The sequence below is a fragment of the Uranotaenia lowii genome, chromosome 3, assembly GCF_029784155.1.
Source record: "Uranotaenia lowii strain MFRU-FL chromosome 3, ASM2978415v1, whole genome shotgun sequence".
Lineage (NCBI taxonomy): Eukaryota > Metazoa > Arthropoda > Insecta > Diptera > Culicidae > Uranotaenia > Uranotaenia lowii.
Window position 1 is genome coordinate 306,427,506 of NC_073693.1, and position 21,247 is coordinate 306,448,752.

General features: G+C 34.7%; 1 protein-coding gene across 1 annotated transcript in view; it reads left to right on the top strand.

The window, feature by feature from the left end:
- Positions 1-21,247, top strand: part of LOC129752415 (putative metabolite transport protein HI_1104) — a 50,407-nt gene that overhangs the window by 17,922 nt on the left and 11,238 nt on the right. The window contains exon 2 of the mRNA XM_055748199.1: positions 18,382-18,666. Within this exon, the coding sequence (XP_055604174.1) occupies positions 18,440-18,666 (227 nt within the window). The 5' untranslated portion in view covers positions 18,382-18,439. The remainder of the gene's footprint in view (positions 1-18,381; positions 18,667-21,247) is intronic.

Sequence of the window (21,247 nt, forward strand, 5' to 3'; positions counted from 1 at the left end):
TGGTTCCCTGGCAAACCCTCGCATAAAGGGTGATACGGTCAAAATTTGGTCAATATCAACTTGACCTATTTCTTTCAATTTTGCATTTAAAAAAACCTAAACACCCCTCATTTTGAAGGTGTGTGTGTGTAGAATGTTGCTCCTAGTTTGATTTTGGAATTCACTCTTCAGTTGTCAAAATGCCGTCCAAGGAAGAAGAGCAGCGTATCAAAATTTTGCTCTCGCATCTCGAAAATCCGAGCTACTCGCACGCAAAGCTGGCAAAATCGCTAAAAGTTGCCAAATCAACCGTTACAAATGTAACTAAAGTGTTTGGGGAACGTTTGTCGACAGCCAGGAAGCCTGGATCGGGGGGAATTCGAAAACCGGAAGCCACTGAGACGACAAAGAGGGTTGCCGGTAGTTTCAAGCGAAACCCTAACCTCTCTCTCCGAGATGCCGAAAATAAGCTGGGTGTATCGTCTACAACCGTGCATCGAGCCAAAAAACGAGCCGGACTATCGACTTACAAGAAAGTAGTGACTCCAAATCGCGATGATAAACAAAATACGACGGCCAAAGCGCGATCCCGGAGGCTGTACACGACGATGCTGACGAAATTTGACTGCGTGATAATGGACGACGAAACCTACGTCGAAGCCGACTACAAGCAGCTTCCGGGACAGGAGTTTTATCCGGCAAAAGGAAGGGGAAAGGTAGCAGATATTTTCATGCACATGAAACTGTCAAAGTTCGCGAAGAAATATCTGGTTTGGCAAGCCATCTGTGCCTGTGGCATGAAAAGCAGCATTTTCATAGCTTCCGGGACTGTCAACCAAGAAATTTTTCGTGAAAGAATGGTTGAATAAACGTCTGCTGCCTTTCCTGAAGAAACACGGTTGTTCCGTACTGTTTTGGCCGGATTTGGCATCTTGCCATTACGGTAAAAAGGCCATGGAGTGGTACGCCACCAACAACGTGCAGGTGGTTCCCAAGGACAAGAACCCTGCCAGCACGCCAGAGCTCCGCCCAATTGAGAAATACTGAGCTATTGTCAAGCGGAACCTGAAGAAGACCAAATAAACTGCTAAGGACGAGCAGCAGTTCAAGGCAAACTGGCTTTCTGAAGCGAAGAAGGTGGACAAGATGGCTGTACAAAATCTGATGGCAGGGGTTAAGCGTAAGGCCCGGCAATTCGGATTTGGAAAAGCGGAAGCCTAACTGAATATTTTTCCTGAATTTTATACTAATTAAACTTGAACAAGAAATTTAATTTGATTTTTTAAATAAACAATTTCACCGATTTACACGCGTTTTCCCTTGACCAAATTTTGACCGTATCACCCTTTAATAAAATAGGGTTAGGTTATAAAGTTATAATATTTAATTTATAAAGTTGAAATAAGAAAAATGGATTGATCTTACCCGAAACTTCCAAAGTTTGTCTTATTCAAAAAGATCATCCAATCTTTGCCACCATTTTGCAGCAAACAGGATTTTTTCTTACAGATACTCAGATTAATCGTTAAATATTACTTAAAAACCTTTTCAGTTCTTCTTAGGCCTTTGTCAATATTCCACAACTGTCGCTGAAGTTCTATTCTCTTTAAATTGATTTTTTCCCTAAATGTCATGAAAATGCAATAAAATGGATAGAAACAAAAATTTCAGATGTTCAACATGGCTTCCTTAAAAGGCGGTCAACCGTCACGAATTTAACGGAGTTTGTCTCAAGTGTCTCACAATGGATGATGGAAGGTCTACAAGTCGATGCTCTATACACCGACATGTCGAAAGCTTTCGATGTGATCAACATAGACGCACTTCTGTCGGCGCTGTGCAAAAATGGAATAAGCGGCACTTGCCTACAATGGATTCGCTCATACTTAATCGAAAGAACGCAATACGTTAAGCTGGAGAACGTGAGATCCAGGACTTACTCGGTAAACAGTGGTGTACCACAAGGGAGTCACTTGGGACCCCTTTTTTTCACCACTGTTATGAACGAGTTTCCTGGAGTGCTGTCTGATGTGTTCGTGCTTGTGTATGCCGATGATTTAAAGATGTTTCTGCCAATTCGTCACCCAAAAGATTGCATGACTCTGCAAAATGCTCTATACAGGTTTACGGAATGCTGCAGCAGGTTTGGATTAAAAGTCAACGACTCTAAATGCAATGTGGTTACTTTTTCTCGGAAAATGAGCAACATCATGTACGAATACCGCCTGGGAAATGATTTGATTGTTGCACGGCAAGCTTCAATAAAAGATTTGGGAGTTGAGTTGGACTCAGAGCTAAACTTTTCGAAGCACATAGAAAAAGTTGTAACAAAGGCTAATTCAATGTTCGGAATGGTTAGCAGAATTAGTCAAGAGTTGAGTGATCCCTATACGATTGTGTCAATTTACGTCGGATTGGTTCGGACCGCAATGGAGTACGCGAGTATTGTTTGGCGTCCGTACTATAACATTCATATCAACAGACTAGAGAGAGTTCAAAAGAAGTTCCTGAGATACGCCTTGAGAAACCTTGGATGGCAAGCAGAAATGCCGGAGTATCAAGTGTTGTGCATGCTGGTAGGATTGGACTCCCTGGAAACCCGCAGAAAATCGATTGACGCACTGTTTTTAAAGATCTGACCAGTGGAAGATATTATTCACCGTATTTATCATCTCAAATATGTTATAACGAAGGCCGCAGTAGTTTGCGTAGCGTAAGGCCATTCCAGTTAGCTAATCGGATTCAAAATTATGCTAGGAATGAGCCTATGTACCGAATCATGACACTTTATAATGCAAACGTTGATATTATTAAATTAAATATGGCCAGAGAACAAATTAGGATTAGAAGTAAGCAGTGTTAATTTAAATTAATTATTCGTGTTGTTCATACATAATATTAATTATACTCTAGATTAAGATAAAGGGCTGAAGCCTAGGATCTAAATAAATAAATAAATAAATAAATAATTCTATAATTTTAAAAATCTCAGAAGTGGCTGTCAAACATGTCTTCACGCGAACGAAGCTTACTTAGATATCTCCGTCCCCATAAAATTTAAATGTAGCACACGAATTAATTATTTTAATTAAATAAATACCGTTGAAGTAGGTGCATTTTATTTGAATTATTAAATTGTATGCTATAGAATATATAACTCATCGATTTACATTCTCCCAACTGTTTGTGATTAATTAATAAATCTTCTGCTACCTCCTACTGATGTGAGGACTAAGCTTGTTAAATCAATCGAGTTACTTCTTTAACTTTTGCGCGTCTAGACTTATTTGATTCCATGCAATGCAATCGATCCCAGACGTGACACTGAATAAATTTGAATGAAAATAAAATTTATCGTTTTTTCATCGACCTTTCTGCTTGGCGAGTTAATGATGCAAATTGTAGATTTATTGATTATTACTTGAACAACAATCAGCGAAAGCTACATTTTAGGATTTTTAAAATATGTAGCTACTTTTATAAAAAAAAAACAATTTTTATCCAAGCTTTAAGGCAGTACACACAAAATTGTATTAGAAACTGATTAATCGTTGCTCACGTGGTGTAAGTCAAACATCTCTAAATTCTCATTTGTAACCGCCATTATTGTGAATATAAAACTGATGAAATATTTTAAGAACGCTGCTGGCAGTTTGTCTGTGCCAATTCTTCAACCGACCCGCCTATCAATCAAGCTGTAAAAGCCAACGGCGGCGATCAAGAATGGTTTGCTAAATTAATAAAATCTCTCAAAGTTGCACCCGAAAGGTCGGTTTCCTGTTCAAATTGCACACATGATAAATGAAGTCGAGGATTTAAGTCGTTCTAAATGCTCTCTAGAGACTGATGGAGTTTGATGTTGCCAATCGAGATAAAAGAAACGAGTTACAAGTAACAGAACGGGATATGATTCTTGATTCTCTGAATACCGTCGTCCGACTTAGAATTTGTTCAATGAGAACCGATGAACGGTTGCTGTTCGCTGGATCAAGTTTCCCTATCCTGGAGGTACGAACCTCGATCGGACAGACAACAGAAAAAAGAAGCTAATTGAATTTAGCATGTTTTGCCAGAACATGGGCGGGTTCTTTGGAACAGACTATTGTCCGTTCGCAGATTTTTGTGGTTTCTGGCTGAAGTATGCCGGTTTAATCCCCCGGTACAGGTTCCATTTTTATATAGATTCAAACAGGTTTCGGGATAGATGGATGCGGACGAAGATAGAAAAGTGAAAGGAACACCACAAAGTTGATGAATTGTTGTCACATGCAACAAAGAACTTTGATTTTCGATATGGAGATCAAATTTGTGCGAAGTTGAAGGGTATTCAAAATTTACTAAGAGTAAGAAAGAGTGTTAGAGTCGTTCTTCTTATTAATGACGTCAATAAGTTTATGCTTCAGGTCGAAGTTTTTGAAATTGACTTCTTGTTACGGTATATTTTTCCATTTGAAGAGTACGATAGAATTCTATCAATAAAACGGAATATAGAACTCTTCTGAACAAATTTCTGTAACATTAAGATCACCGCAATGTCCTTTCAACGACGATGAAATTTGCATGAGATTTTGGATCGATTTGTTCTTGAAAAAAAATTCTTTTTTTGGTCATTGTCTAGTGCAAATTCCTAGATGATTCTGCAAATTTCATTCATTCAAAATCATGCTTATGAATACAGTTAGATGGTATGAGCTAACATAAAAAAGCTTTGAAGAGCTACATATGGCCGAAAATTTGACTATGATTTTAACTTTCACCACGACTTTGGAGATTCAATATATAAAAGCGACAATTACAGACTCTTTCAGGACTGTTCAGGATCAATAATTTATCCAAGATCCTTTTTATGTAACTTCGACCCGTCATCCATATTTAAATGAAATATCGACCCGATGTAAATTTTATAATTTTATATTCACTTTTCTAGTTGCTAATCACTTACTTACGCTACTTGGAATCGATCTAACCGCTAATGCTTAAAGTTGCACAAGATGACTTTAAATTGCCTGATAAAGATCGCAATCAAATCACACATGCTCAATCAAAACTGAACTGATGTATCCTTGTCAATCAAAGTTGTTTGCCAACCTTCACCGAATGCTGCAATTACTTCCATCCAGCCTACTATTGTCGATCAATTGCAAAGAAAATAGCTAAGTTACACATATTTTATTAGCCATCAAACGGCCTACTATCATTCGCAATAACCAGTCAGAGTGTCCAAGCAATTAATCACACAGCCACCGGTTGCTAAACTTATATGACTCTATGCCACCAGTCAAGCGATTTAGTATGCAGATCGAACTGTCAACTTTAATTCGCACTTTTGCTTTCCTCAGCTCCGCCCGGATTCCAGTAGCGGACCGAGAGGGGGTTTAAAAATAGCGATTTATCTGCTGAATTGCAGTAGTAAAATTTAAATGTCCGCCATGGAAGCAAGCAAAGGTGCCATCAACGTCATTATCGACTTGACCATCGACAACAACAATAACAAATCTAAATTCTGTTGTCAACACATCTGGACGATGATACAGTGCTTCTCGCAGTCAATGAAGTCCGAATGAATGTGCAAATTCGTGTGATTATTGCCAATCGTAAAACGCTTAGTATTTAAATGTGGAGCAGTTTTGTCTACGTGAGGAGCATGCGTTAAACTTTTGGATTTAAACCATTCTAACGCGATGTACTCGTTCATTCATCCATCATTCAACAGAAGAGGTACCTATGTAGTTTTGGTAAGAGGTTGAAATCCTTGCAATAGACATCAAAAAGTTTAACCCGAAATAAAACTAAAGTTATGCTTTACGAAGGACGTTTTAAGTTAGCAGTGACGCTTTTAAGAGATTTCCGCGGACATTCGTGAGCTTGAAGTTTACTTTATGACTAGTTTTATGGTTCTTGTAGTCATCATCCAGGTCAACAAACTCATGTAGTAGCTCAAATTGTGCTCTAGAATGGAACTCCTCTCAGAAAAATATAGATTGTTGAAAATTGAATGTTTTTTTCGATACCTTTTGGGTAACCAAGCATCAGTGTAAAATATGATATGATTTGGATACCTCCTAAAGGGTGTCCACGATGAAATTGCCACACTATGAAATTGCTCTAACTATTTAACCGTTGGGTAGAATTTAATGAAAATTTGGGTGGATTTATTTCATAGTGCATTGTTTACATCCTGCAAGTTTTGAAGTCCTGTAATAAAAAATCGTGGAAATGGAGTCGAAAGAACAGCTCGTGCGTGTTAAAATCTTGCGCATTCATCATGAGAACAAGGATCTCCCGCATCGTTCCATCGCTAAAACGTTGGAAATTGCGAATTCCACTGTGTCGCGAGTGATTTAGCGGTTCGAGGAACGATTGACCAGCGATCGGAAGCCCAGAAGTGAAGGAAAAAGTATTCCGTACAAAACCAAAAATCACAACCACGTAGTTGGGGCCTTCAACCGAAGCCCGAACGCCTCTGTTCGGGAGGTGGCTAAGAAGCTGCACCTAAGAAGAAGTTTTGTCCAGTAGGTCAAAACTAAGGCTGGGCTTCGAACGTTCAAGGTACAAATTAGCGCATCGAGTTTGAACTTTGTATGGAAATTTGTATGGAAGAATAAAATTTGCATAATAATTCGTCCAGAAAATTCAATTAGGGGCACATTGTTTTGATTTGGACATTTTTTTTATTTCTTGATACAATTGTTAAATATGATCTTAAATTTCTTGGATCTCGGCAATCTAGAGCCAAATAAAACAGAATTCAAAGTTCAAAGTGTCAGTTTCAAAGTACAAAGTTCGAAATCCGGGATCCATGAAATAATAAGTTTGAATAGGATTTCTTATTTGAATGATGAAGAAGTCTAAATTTTCGATTTTTAGGAAATGGTTAGCAGCTTCTTAATTATTACGTAGCAATTTGAAATCTAAGCTTCAAATATTTTTTTTGTTGTCAAAAAATTGATAAATTTAAGTTCCGTGAAAAAATAAGATAAAATGAACTTAAAGCTGCGCTCAAAGTTATAGTTTTCTGTTCTTAGAAGTATATACAAAACTATATTTACAAAGCATTTTTTATTCGAATTTAGTGTTTTCTTAACATGATGTAAATATGTATGTGTGTGAATGGATTAAATCAATATCGGGTCATCCACTTCAGCGTTCACGCAGTTAGTCAGTCAGTCGGCGAGAAAACGAGCAAGTCAGCAGTGTGTGTGTGTCGTTCCTCCGACAGCTCGTGATCTGGGTCTCCCCAGTGTGGCTTTCGAGCTTCGGAGCTCCGGACAGGTCTGCACATTTGGCGACCGTGACAGGTATTTTCTCGTAAACCTCCAAAAACGATAAATTGTTTAAAAAAGAAATAACCAAAAAAGGTAAACCAATGTGATAAACGATTCACGCTTAAATAATTTTCATCAAACTTGCTTAAAAGTCTAGTAGTTTATCAATTGCCCAGTACGAAAAAATTAAGTTTAGATTGCTTAAAATCAGGCTTCTTCGAATCTCTTGATTTTGGCTCTGTTTTTATCATCTTCTTGTCAAACGCCTGGAAGAAATATGCTTCCTCATACTTAAAACGATCAAGCAGCTCATATTTTGTTGGAGAGCATTTCAATCACGCAGTCACCCGATCTCATTCTCGCTAGGAGAAATTTTCATTAGCATCTCAGAAACTGGCTGAGAAATCAACCGCAATTCATTTCACTGATCACACGTAGCACTGGTTAAGTGTTTTCAAAGTCGCACACCAACAGTGCTCTGTCAGTAGAAGAGTGATCATTCGTTAGAGACAAAATTTCTCCCCCCTCTCTCAGCAGTAGAGGATAAACTGCTCATTAAAAATTAACTCACAATTATTCGGAGCGAAAAAGTTCTCTGTCTCCTTTTGATCAAGATGAGCAAAATGAAGCCTGCTTAAAATAATGAAAAAAAGCAAATGAGCAAGTTATTAAATAATGCCGAAACTTAAATTAATGGTAATTAATATATTCAGCTTACTCAAGTTTCGTAAAAAAAATTTAACTGTAAAAAAAATTTAGCTTGACCTTGAAAAGGTGAGTTGAGAGGACAGCCTGAATATATCGATAGAAATTTCAAGCGAATTTAGCGGGCAGCTTGAAAATGAAAAGGCGAGTTAGAAGGACAGCCTGAACATATCGATAGAAATTTCAAGTTGCTTGAGAGGACAGCTTGAAATTGGAAGGCGAGTTGAGAAGACAGCCTGAACAAATCAATATAAATCTCAATTGAGTTGAAAAGACCGATTGAAATTGAAAAGGCGAGTTGAGAGGACATCCTGAACATATCGATTTCAAGCGAGTTGAGAGGACGGTTTGAAACTGAAAGACAAGTTGAGAGGACAGCCTGAACATATCGATAAAAATTTCAAGCGAGTTGAGAGGACAGCTTGAAATTGAAAAGGCGAGTTGAGAAGACAGCCTAAACATATCGATAAAAATTTCAAGCGAGTAGAGAGGACAGCTTGAAATTGAAAAGCGTGTTTAGAAGACAGCCTGAGCATATCGATAGAAATTTCAATTGATTTGAGAGGACAGATTGAAATTGAAAAGGCGAGTTGAGAGGATAGCCTGAACATATCGATAAAAATTTCTAATGAGTTGAGAGCAGTGGTGTCAATTGAATTTATTGTTTATGAATGCCAAAGACCTACCTTTATTAAACATCTAATAATTTTTTTTTAAAACCAACACACACATATGGGATCTCAGTGAAACTTCATGTTTCTTTGAAAAGATCTAATTTCTACTTAAGACTAAGCGTACATCATTCAAGGATATAATGGCTAGCATTTTACTAATGCTAACACCACCAACCCACAGAAAGAGTACTATGTTTGCCGTGACCAAGACTCGATCTCATGACCTCTGGCTTAGAAGACTTGAACGCTATCCTCTAGGCCACGGTCGGCGGTGTCTAATAAGATACGAAGTTACTGTCTTGGACAAAGTTGTTCAGCGGAAAATATCCTTTGGAGAATTTATGAACTGGCACAAATCTATTGGCATTCTCGGTTCCACAGAAGAAACAGAAATGACACAAATTTACTCATGTAAACGTAATTTAAAAATTCTGCAAAAAATCATGGATGAGTTTTAAACCAAAACGAAGCTTTTTAGACCCCAAGGTTTGAGAAAATCCAAAATGACTTCAAATCTACTCAGTCTATTTTCCGAAGCATATTTTTTTGGATTTTTTTCTTAGACTTTGAGTAACGGAAAATTGAAGTGATGTAGCTGAGTATTATCTGAAAAACATTTGTGTTGCATTAAGAAGTTTCCAAAACTTTTAACTTGATTAAAATCGGTTGAAAGACAAGAGGGATATGGCGATTTTAGCAAGGAGTGCCAAATTGACACTCAATGTCTGAAAAGGGAGTTGTGTGTCTGGGCTTTCAGGGTACGTCCATAAAAAAAATAATGATGCAAAATTAAAGATTTCAAGAATTCATGAGGGTCCCAGAGGTTGTTTTTTTGGATGCACTCGAATAAAGTTACAAGCCGCCAAACTTCCAATAGTGTCACACTCAAGTGATAAGGGCTAAACATAAAAAAAATCCAGAATATTGTCACAGTTCGAATCCTGAGATGTATTTTTTTGGCTCGAACATGATAAAATTCGTAAAATAAAAAGCAATAGGGATGTTTCTGATAAATTTCAATTTTATAACTAAGCAATGATTAAGAAACACAATCTTCTGAAATCATCCTGAAGAAACATTTTCCCCTGTTCTTACTTGCATCTATTGTAAGAGCTCTGCATCACTTACAGAAGTGTTACTAAGGGCAATTGAAAACATAAAAAAAATAGCTTGAAATTAATCACAGCAATCATATCATTGGTAACAAACATAAACAAAAATTCATGGAACTTCAGTTTGAGCGAAATTTCAAGGTAAGTATTTCAACTATTCAATTTTGATATTTTTATTGAAAAAATATTGTTTCCTAGATCAAACAAGAGGTTAAAATTTACCACGAAGAAGTTTTCCCAACATCAAGTACTGAATAGTTGAACAACTGAATCTATTCTGGAATCGTGCAACTGGGGAATTCGCGACAAGGACGACTCTAGAATGTTCTTTATCTAAATATGGTTATGATTGTGTATGGGTCGGACACGTTGAAGCCATGTAATTACTGAAAATAAATAAATTAAAGAACTGAAGGAATAATCTTATTTGATTTCAAAACCAAAATGTTTGATAATATTTCACAAATCCCTTCATAATTCCTATGGCAGCATGTCAAAGTATGGCTATTAAATTTGACACGGGTTTGGTCTAAAAACGGACAGTAGAAAACGTATCATCGTATGGTAAAATTTTTCGCCAAAGCCTTGAATCGTCCCAAAATTTGTCTGTTTCTTCATTCGGTTTTAGATAGCATCTTCCAGTTTTTAATAAAAATTTTATCCCGAAATATTTTGGAGTCTAGTATAGATACGGCTTGAAATTTCGGATGAAATTTTGTAAAGCAATGTGACATTGCAAAGTTGTCAATTGAGAAAAATGTGATAAAAATGTGAAATTTTTTTTTCATGAACGTAGGTTCACACAAGGTGTGAAAAAAAATATGCAAATTTTTGACAAATGATATTAATTGCAAGCGAATCTAGTTATTCAAGAAAATCAAAATAATAATCTGATAATTTAGAAATTCGGAAAACAAATTTTCAAATGAAGACTCAAACTAAAATTTTAGAACTCAGAAAAAGTCAGCATTTACGGATGCAACCATAGTATAATTGATCAACTTAAATCATTTTTTTTTATTGAAATTAAAATTTCTAATGTCGAATATAAATTTGAATTGAAAATTGATTATTGAATATGTATAAATTAAATTGCGATTATCTGTATTCGGAGTACAACTACTTTTGTAGCTGTATTTTAAATTACTCAATTACATAGATATGTTATCTGTTGTCTCGTTTAAAAAAAAATCTACTTAGGAATCCTCGGAACGACTACCAATCAATGAGATGAGAAAATTCCTCAGTTCTTAAATACTCTGCCACGTGCCAGGTGAATGTTGTACGGTACTACAATATATTTCAACATTCGAGCAAGGGATGATCGTAATCGGTCGTTGGTTATACACTAAAGTGTGTCATAAATTAAGGCACGATCACGACTTTTATTTTATATGATGTAATTTGCTGTCATTACATCTGGCCGGGTCTTTGGTTGGTTTGATTGGTAGATCGCACTGCTCGAATAGATCGAACAGATTCGATGATGATGATTCAGTTTCAGCTTATTGATGATTATAGCATCTTGCTGGAGTCGAATAAGTGGTGTTTCAGTTTTGGAAGCAGTCCAGAACCATTAGCATATTAGAAATAAACAAATTCCGGTAAATTTTTCAACACTACTAATTGAAATTGTTATGTGAATTGAACATTACAAAAAAAAATGTAAATTAAGTAGAGTCCAAATATAATCACGAGATAAACAAATTTTGCTACCCATTCTTTAAAGTTTAATATTTGCTCATGTTCATGGTTGAGCGACAAATGAGTAGTATCTATTGATCTAAAAACACACAGCGTGATATCTCAATCCGTCGCGTCGATTATAAATTCATATTTTTATCTGCAAATTACCACCTGTCTCTCACTAGAATTCCGATGGTGGTCAGGTTGATGTGTACCTACTTCCATTGCAACTTTTCATTCACCGTGTTGTCCAGATGTTTACAATCGGGAGGGACCAAAATGAAATCGAAGGCCCGCTCCCAACCAACCGATCGGTCGGGCTATAAATAATGATATGTAGCAGGTATTAACCTGGTCTGGTTTTCGCTCTCTATTCAGCAACAGATTACCGGATCTATTAGCATTGAACTTGACTCATACCCAACGACGACGGCGACGACGACTTCTAAGTAGTTGATCTGCAACTTACTGGATAAATAGCTACCTGCGAAAAGGTTTGAATTATAGAAGGTGGTGATTTTGTTCCGATTAATTTTGGAATTTCGAGAGTAGCGTTCGAAAGGAATGTAGTACACTGAATCTCATGAATGAAAGGGTTTCTGAGACATTGTGTTCTAAAGAAGCATTAAAAACTGGTTTTTCATCAAACCATCGTTTGCTTGTTTATGTTGATTTTATTAAAATTTCAACTAGCATTTCATCTGAAGACTGCAACTCGATTGGACTTAAAACAAAAAAAAGTTATTGCGGTTCAAAAATTGTGTTTTTGCCGCAAATTGTCATATGAAACGGAGTTAGTATTTGTACTCTTTGCGTGTTAAACGACAATATGCAACCAAAACGCAATCTTTGAATCGCCATAACTTTTTTGTTTCAAGTCCAATCGTGTTGCAGTCTTCAGGTGAAATATTAGTCTTGATTCAAATTTTAATAAAAATCAACATAAATAAGCAATCAATTGGTTAGAAAAAAAAATCATGAAAAGCTTCTTCCGAACACAATGTTTCATAAACCCTTTCACACTTGAGATTTAGTGCAGCCCCTTTTCGTTGTCAGATTCAGCTCAAATTTGGCATATGGCATTCTGATGATTTCCTTAAATCACCTAAGTATTTTAAGTATTTCAATTTCAAGTACCTTATGCATCAAAAGTTTTAAGGATGATGAGACATCAAATTGGCGTAGTTTGAAAAATTATTGGTTTCTTTAGTTATTTTTAATTTTCGAAATACATACGATTTTCACCCTCCTTAGAAAATGGGCAAACTTGCAACATACTGTGTTTTTAATGAAAAAGTTTATGAACACGTATGAAAATTTATTGTTTTTTATTTATTTGCGATGCCTTACAGACCACAACGCATGACAACACGAATTGCAGTAACTTTTTGGTCTGTAAAAACTATTTTTTACATTTTTTCTGAAAATAAGGATGCTGCATACATTTGCGGGTTAAATCATAATACGAAAAATTCTACAAGCTAAAATCATAAAAATAAATGTTTGGATGAATGAGTTTCAAAGTTTACAAACGCATGATGGTAAACATTCAAATTCCAGCACATGGAAATGAGATTTCCAAGGTGTTTCTTTGATTTGCATTTTGTTGCATTTTACCCCAGACTCCTAACTTAATTATAAAACTATTTATTTAAAAAAAATGAGTGATTGCTCGAAAAATATTTTTACACCAACTGTGTTGGTATAGAATGAGGAAACCAGCAAAAAGTTTGAAGGTAATATTTTCAAGCCTATCCATCATACTGGGTAATGTTTTTAACGGCATCGAAAAATGTTAAAATTTGTAAATTTTTTGCTCGATTTTTCAAATTTTATATAAAAACTAGCCGACCCGGTAAACTTCGTCTTACCATGTTCAACTTGGCGTCCATTTTCTATTTTTCCTAGTTTTCTTTACATTTCCCTTCTTTCCCTTTACTCGAATCGTCCCGCTCAATTCTATTAAAATTAAACCAAAGAATTTAAACTCAACGGGTCTTTTAAAATCCAATTTTTGTAACTTGTTCAATAAATAACTGTATGTTGATAATATTTATGTTTCATTTGCTGTATTCCATTCAGTAGATTTATTCCGTTTTGTTATATTATTTTTAATATCGGGACAATTTTTGGAGTATTTGCCGAATATTTTGCCTTACGCAGCGCTTTCAGCTCCCAATTAGCTTTGGATGGTGTATTTTTTTAGAGCTGAAGAATTAAAAAAACGTAAGAAAAGATTTTTTACTAACCATTTTGAAACAGCTTTTTATTCACCATCCTCATCCTTCGAAGCAGTTTGAATTAAAATCCATATTTTTACCAAAATCATTTTCAAAAAGATTCGCCTAAAACTTAAGTTATAGACTTTACACATTTCAACTTAAAGTGTTCCCAAACAGCACTTGTCATGGCATTAAATGGCGATTTTGTGTATTGCAAATTCCTTTTTTTTTATTCAAGCAAAAAATGCAAATTAATTCTTTTGAACTTTAACCCAATGAATCAAAGAAACGATTGGTTTTGAAAAGAGGAAAACATATGTTTAGATATATTCACCCATTATTTTAAAGATTTTAATTGAAGTAGTTCTGATTTCAAAATTTCCTGAACATTACCACCAACAATGTTCTGCGATTTCATTCAGGATTATGTTATATTTTTAAGATTTAATAACATTTAATTGAAAAGCAGATTTTTTTTTAAATTTCGTAGATTGAAAAGAAATAATCTGTTCAGGCTTCGATGGTTTCATGAGTTCATTTTGTTTCCTGGAAATTATCATATAAACAGAACCTTAATACAAATTATGAGTCTTTTTTACTGTACATCCTAATTTTCAAAATGAAACACCGGTCAAATCCTAATCACCGCAGTTCAACTTTCTTTCTCTGAAAAAAGTAAAATTTTCAAAAAAAATATTAGTTATGTTGACAAAAAGAAATATCGATAGGTCTTTTTCAGATGCGTCAGTGAAAAGACTTTAAAATGAATTTAATACTTGTTCTTGTTTGTCTGTTTTATTAACTTTCATCGCTGTATCCTAAGTTTTTCTCCGGAATAAATTAATGCTTGGTACTCCTATTTAACTGAATGCTGTTCAACCAAAAGACCTTGATTTACAAAGACCTTTATAATAATTTGAATATCCGCTTCAGATTCAACACTCGGGATATCCTTTCTGACCATTTTGGATATAAAATTCTTAAATTGTTGATGTTTCATAGCTAAATGGCGCGTTTTCACTTATTCCACTTTAGAAATTACAGAAATTAATATTATTTTTAACACTTTCAGGTCATATTAAAAGTTCATCATAAAAATCTGCTGCCCCCGGAATATCAATCACAAAAAAACTGTTCAACAAAAAAGTGAATCAAAAGTCTCTTCTATATAGCCAAAACATGTAAAAGAAAAACACACTTTTCATGTTAAGTTTGTACTTGAATTGTGTGTAAACAAACAGAAAACGTGTAAGCAGTTTTTTTGGTGAATGATTTTAAAAAAAGAGTTAAGTTTATTTAATCAATTTTTTTTTGGTCCCAACAATTTTTAGATAAAGAAATAATGTATACATTTTTTGTAAAAGTTGATAGTTTTCACTTGCTCTAGTCTACTTTCTTAATTGAAAATTCTTCCAAAAAATGCAAATCCTCACTCTTTGTTATTAAAAAGTAGATTATTTTATTGATAACTTCAATTTAAGTTTGCAAAAAATCAAATAGTATATTCGGCTTTTTAAAACTTCAATCCTATCTAATCTATTTCAAAGAACAGACTCTTGTTGAGATGACGAATGACCATGTTGGTTAAAATCCTCTATAATTAAACAAAATAGAATACAACAGACTCTTGTTCAGTTAATGTGTCTAGCGTTCTAGGCGTATTGGATTATACGAAATTTATTGTAAAGCTTCCCAATTTCTTATTTTCAAACGTCCGCAAAGTGTCATAACATTATTTCATATTTATCTTTACCAAACTCATATCTTTTGGACAACAATTTACTACTTAAATTAACACGAATTAAAAATTGTTTTAATATTTGAAATCGTTTATATTGTTTTGATTCGATCGATAAAATATCAATCCGTATCACATCTAGGCGTCATTTATTACCATGTGCTGTGTACAAATAAGCAAGAAAAAAAAACACATCTAGGTTGCATATCGCCCCCACGTGCGTAAGAAATATAGGTACTTGGTTGAGAAATAGGCGCCTAATTTTAAAATTTTTCCAGCGATCAATGAACAGTATGCTTTGGTTACTATTATCTTGCAACGACGTTTGCTAGCGACGCCTCGCGCATGGAGACGAAAAACAAACCCCTCGAAGAAAAGAAAATCTATAAAAATAGATGCCTGACTTTTCAATTTCAGATTTTGGCAAAACAAATATTATATGTTTTATTCGATCAGCAAAATGTCAACCTGAGTCACATCTAGGCGTCATTCATAACCATGTGCTGTAGAAATGAGCTAGGAATCAAGAACAAAAAAAATCACATCAAGGCTTCATATCGCCCCCACTTGCATTGAAAATATGCTTGGTTGAGTATGCTATGCCATGGTTACTATCTTCTAACGACGTCTGCTCGCGCCGCCTCGACCTTGGAGACGAAAAACAAACCGCCTAAAGGAAAAAAAGTCTCGAAAAAATGGATGTCATGACTTTAATTTGGTTCGGAAAACTACAAACTTTGTATGGGAGCCCCCCCTCCCTTAAGTCGGATGCGGTTTTAACTATTATAGAAACCATCTCTGGCCTCAAAAACCCTTAGATGCCAATTTTGACGGAGATTGGTTCAGTAGTTTCCGAGTCTATAGGGAACAGACAGACAGACAAACAGACTCTCTCAGACAAGACAAAGATTTTGTCTTGATTTTTGCAAATATAATCCATTGACATCTTAAGATTATGATTTTATTTATATGGGGCCGTTCCGATACCACGTGGACAGAAAAATGAGATTTTTGACCTCCTCTTCCCCCTTCATTTACAAGCGTGGACATTTGGCAAACACCCAACCCCCTTCCCGGATGTCCACGTGGACAGATTTGAATTTTTTTTTCTAAATCTAATTCTTTCTACTTTCAAACAATACTTTTTGCCTTTTTGTTATTGAAATAAAAATGATTTTGAAAAAAAAAAACGAATATTCCTGATATAAAATAATTTTAAAATATTAAATTTTTAAATTCTCATATTTATCACTTGCTTTCAGATGGCTACTAATTGTTTAAACTAAAACTGGAAAGCTTTGCAATTTTAAGATTTTGACTTACACATCTTAATGTTTATTTACCTGTAGAAAATATTTTGGAAATTAGTAAGGGGTGTATTCGAAAAAAAATATAACACTTTGTTTTGTGAATAACTTCTGCATGCAATTTTCAGTGAAGCTATCTACTAGTTTATTGGTTACATGTGCAAATTTTTGTGACGTTCTGTCAAGAGATTTTTGTGATATCATCCAATACCGAGGTCATTAACTTAATTCTTTGGGCAGGACCGCGAAAACCCGCTGGAAATCAACTATCGATCAAAATACATACAGTTATTATTCCTTCATGGAGATCTAGAGGATGTAATGGTGAGCCAATACTTTTTAAATTTCACTATTCATGAAGTGAATATGAATGATTCCATCATGAAGGTAGGGAATACTAGAGGTTTCATCAAGCGCAAACTAAAAATTTCGATTAGGAAAGTGACAAAAACATTTTTTTTAATGGCTCGTATAGCTGACTTATAAACAAGCCTGACTTTATTTCTGCAAGGTAAAAAAGCTACTCGCCGTTGAAATAAACGAAATACGGCGGTCAAATCGTGCGCAAAATATTAGAACCGTTAGCGGGGAGATTAGGTGGTCAAAAATCTCATTTTTCTGTCCACGTAGTATCTGAAGCTTAACAATTAATTTTAGAAATCCAAGTTTGAATCCTCAAATCCTAAAAGCTCTGACCGTTTAGAATAAAAATATACCAGGGTGTTTGAGTTGAATGATGAAATTACAAGATGAAACAAATAATATGAACTCAATAGAAATTAACGTCTTGTTATTAGTAGATATTTATTGTAGACAACAAGAGCTATGAGCGTCCATCAATATCAATTAGATTTCCAACGGAAACCAATGATCGATTGCTAATTCACTGGCGAGGCGACAACTAAAAAATTTATTGAAGCTACTTGAAATCACCAATAAGTGCTGCTGATCTATATCCTATTAATGTTAATTGAATGGCTATATTTTATCCTATTCATCACGCCCCGCGTTAAATCACTTGATGGCTTACGACAAGTAGGTTTCTACGTATGTTTGCTCAACCTTATCACTCTACACAATGTAATCGAGAATTGTTCCTTCTAGATATTTATTTTATAGTACCCAGTAAATTGTAATTATTTTCTCTGACTACAAAAATAGAAAGCTGTTTTCTTTTTTTTTTAAATATTTCTAGAAAAATAAAAAAAGTCGTTTCTGATTTTAAATCAATTAGAAGATTTAAAACACGCGTGGAAAAGGTGCAACAACAACCACCATTCGCAAATAGAAGCACATCAAAGCCCACAACGCGGAACCATGTGCTGCAGGGAACTAATCAATTGTATCGCTCAATGGCTCAATGCTCTGCACATCTTTTACGTCGCCGGCCGCCGGATGTTTTGCCAAAAGGTGGAAAATCAATTACGCTTGATTTATCTCTGACGGGCGATCTGGCTGGATCTCGACTCTAATAACTAGTAGAGGGTGTAGAATGGCAAAAAATTAGGAGCGTGTGTTAGTCGGATGAATGACTGTTATTTCTATTATATTTACTGTCAAAGTTCCTCACTTTTTTACTTACAGCGTGACCACTTTTAAGGATTTTAATTGTTTATTTCTTAACACCTTTTTTTTTCGATATATCAATTTAAAATATATGATACTTACGGTTACATTTCTCTCTCTTTTCCAGATAAAGCCACTGACAACGGAAACTTAAACGAGAAGAACTCGCAAAAAAAACCTCCAAAATGCAACCCATGGTGGATAAACTGAAATTCCTGTACAAGCCTTACGTTCTGGCAGTACTTACGATAGGCTACATTGCCGGCGAGTTGGGTCACTATCTGATCGGAGTTACATCCCGGGCGACGGCCATCGAGCTAGATTATGGAGACCATGCCTGCCAGCAGAATCACACCGAAGTCGAACGACACACGCTGCCCCAGCAGTGTGCCGACATTATCGTGGAACATGAGTAAGTGATTCTAAGAATTTTAAACGAAGGCATGGTAGCTTATAGCAGGCGGCGTTAAGCTTCGTGCTATAAAGTAAGCAAGCGAAGCTTTTTGCGATGTTTAACAAGTTGCTATAAAAAAGCTCTGAGCATCGAACGCTTGAATAGTGTGGAGAAGAAATTTTTCATGAATCAAGATTTATTCATAAATTACTTGACGCGAAATCTTAATTGATGGAATAAACTAAAACTACATAAAAAATGCTAAAAGAACAAAACATAAAGCGATACATATAAAGAAATAAACCCTGCTTTCTAAACAACCAAATCCCATTCTGTGATAAAGAATCTTAAAGCGAATTGAAGATAATGTTATGAATTTATAATTCGAATAGTAAAGCTTAATAACGGTCAAATAAAAGGTCAACATTATTCTTAGTAATACTACTAGTAAAAAGTTGAAATCCAGATAGACCGCGCTAAGGAATCAGGATTTTAATTTAATTTTTAATCAACTTTTTGTTTTCAAATCTTCATTTAAAACTAAACAATCTGTTACTGAGTCTAGGATTTGAGAAACAGAGGTTTAAAATCGAAAATACAGTATAAAGCTTTGGAAATTCTTAACCCTAATCCGCTCTTGAGTGTCAATATGACACTATTGGAAGTTTGGCGACTTGTAACTTTATTCGGGTGCATCCAAATGAAAGAATTTCTTCTGAAACTCTCAATGAATGCTTGAAATATTTAATTTTAAATTATGTATCACTTTTTTTATGGAAATGCCCTGGATCCCAAGAAAATAAAATTTGATAGATAAGGCCTTGAGTGTCAATTCGACACTCCCTGCTTAAAATTGCTATATCTCTCTTGTTTTTTATCAAATTTTAACAAAATTTATGGTTTTGGAAACCTCGTAATGTAACTCAAAAATGTTTCTCAGGCATTATTCACCTACAACTCTTCAGTTTTCCGTGATTCAATTCTAAGAAAAAAATCCAAAAAAACATGTTTCGGAAAAAAGACTGTAGATCAGCAACGAAATGCTCAAAAAAAATTCCCCTGGTGTCCGAAAAAGCTGAAGTTGGAAGCTATACGTTGCACATAAGGAAATATTTTTTAATTTTCTTTTTAAGAACATGACCACAAAAAAATGTAAAAAAGTGGTGTTTAAACCGTACTTTTTAATCAATGAACTGTGAAAATTGTTTAAGTCACACCAGATAATTTTTGTAAAAATGATGGAAAAGTTTTCGTAATTTGGCAAATTTTTGCCTTTTTTGGATTGTCAAAATACGAAACACAGAATTTTTGACGAGTTTTTTAAAAATAGCTGTTTTTCGAACTTTTTGTCAATTTCAATTTTTTTTCAGATTTTCGTGCACTAAAATACAACTTTTCACTGGATTTTGAGTATATTACGTCGAGATTACCGCAATAAATTTATATTCACCAGAAATAAAATTTCATTTTGACTTATTTGAGTACGAAATCATGGAATTTCAACATATTGAAGACCAAATATGAAGGAGGTAAATCGATTTTTGCTTTACACTTTTCGTTTTACTGCGCACAACCGTTCTAAAACGATGAATTTATTAATTAAATAATATTATTGAAATTAAAACGACCCTTTGATTAACTCAAAAATATGAAATCTGCATAATTGGTCAATTTTAGGTCGAATTAAGACACGGCGTACTGAGAAAATTTCTAATTGTGTGTATTTTGCGGTCTAAATGTGACAAAACATCATAAAACAAAATAAAATTTACTAATTTCCCATTGATTTGTATGATTTTACTAAATCAATCATTGATTTGTTCAGTTAAATGAATATTTTATGATTATCTAGAAAAAAACAACGGTTTTCAAAAAGAAAGTCACTATTTTTTTAGTTTTACCTAAATTTTACATTTTTAACGTATGATATTGGAAACCAAAACTTTTTATTAATTCAAATGAACCTTCAAATCAGTTAAAATTTAGCTGACATAGTGAAATTTCATTATTCGAATCGGGATGGACACGATCTTGGTTCAAAAACGCCTTTTTTATCATTTTGTCTCTGGGCTCAATTTTCTGAAGCCACTTAAACCCATGGCCGTAGGAACGGGGGGGGTTTTGGGGGTTAAACCCCCCCCATAAAGGTCCGAAGATGCCAAGTGAAATTTTGTACAAAACATAAAATTTTAATTTTCTACGTACGTACTCCGTAAATGATTCAAGAGTAACAATGGTGTAACAATCTTGACTCCAAAACTTCGAAATCTCATTCCAGGACCACAATTCTTCAACAGTTTTTCATAAAATTTCTCTCTTGTTTATAGTAATTGAGTCCTATATATTGAATCCCAATAAAGTTAGACTAAGCTTACCAGATTGTACGGATTTGGACCAGATTTTCTCACACTATTTGCAAAATCAAACGAAAATTTCAATTGAGTCCTTAGAATCATGTATCTTGTCTCCAAATCATTTTTTTTAATAAAATTTTATCAAAAACACATAAACGATTTTTTGCAAGCCTGATTTTTTAATGATTCTAAATCGCCTGATGTGTTTCGAAAAAATTAAAAACAGTATTCCGTGTGTTTTTCTT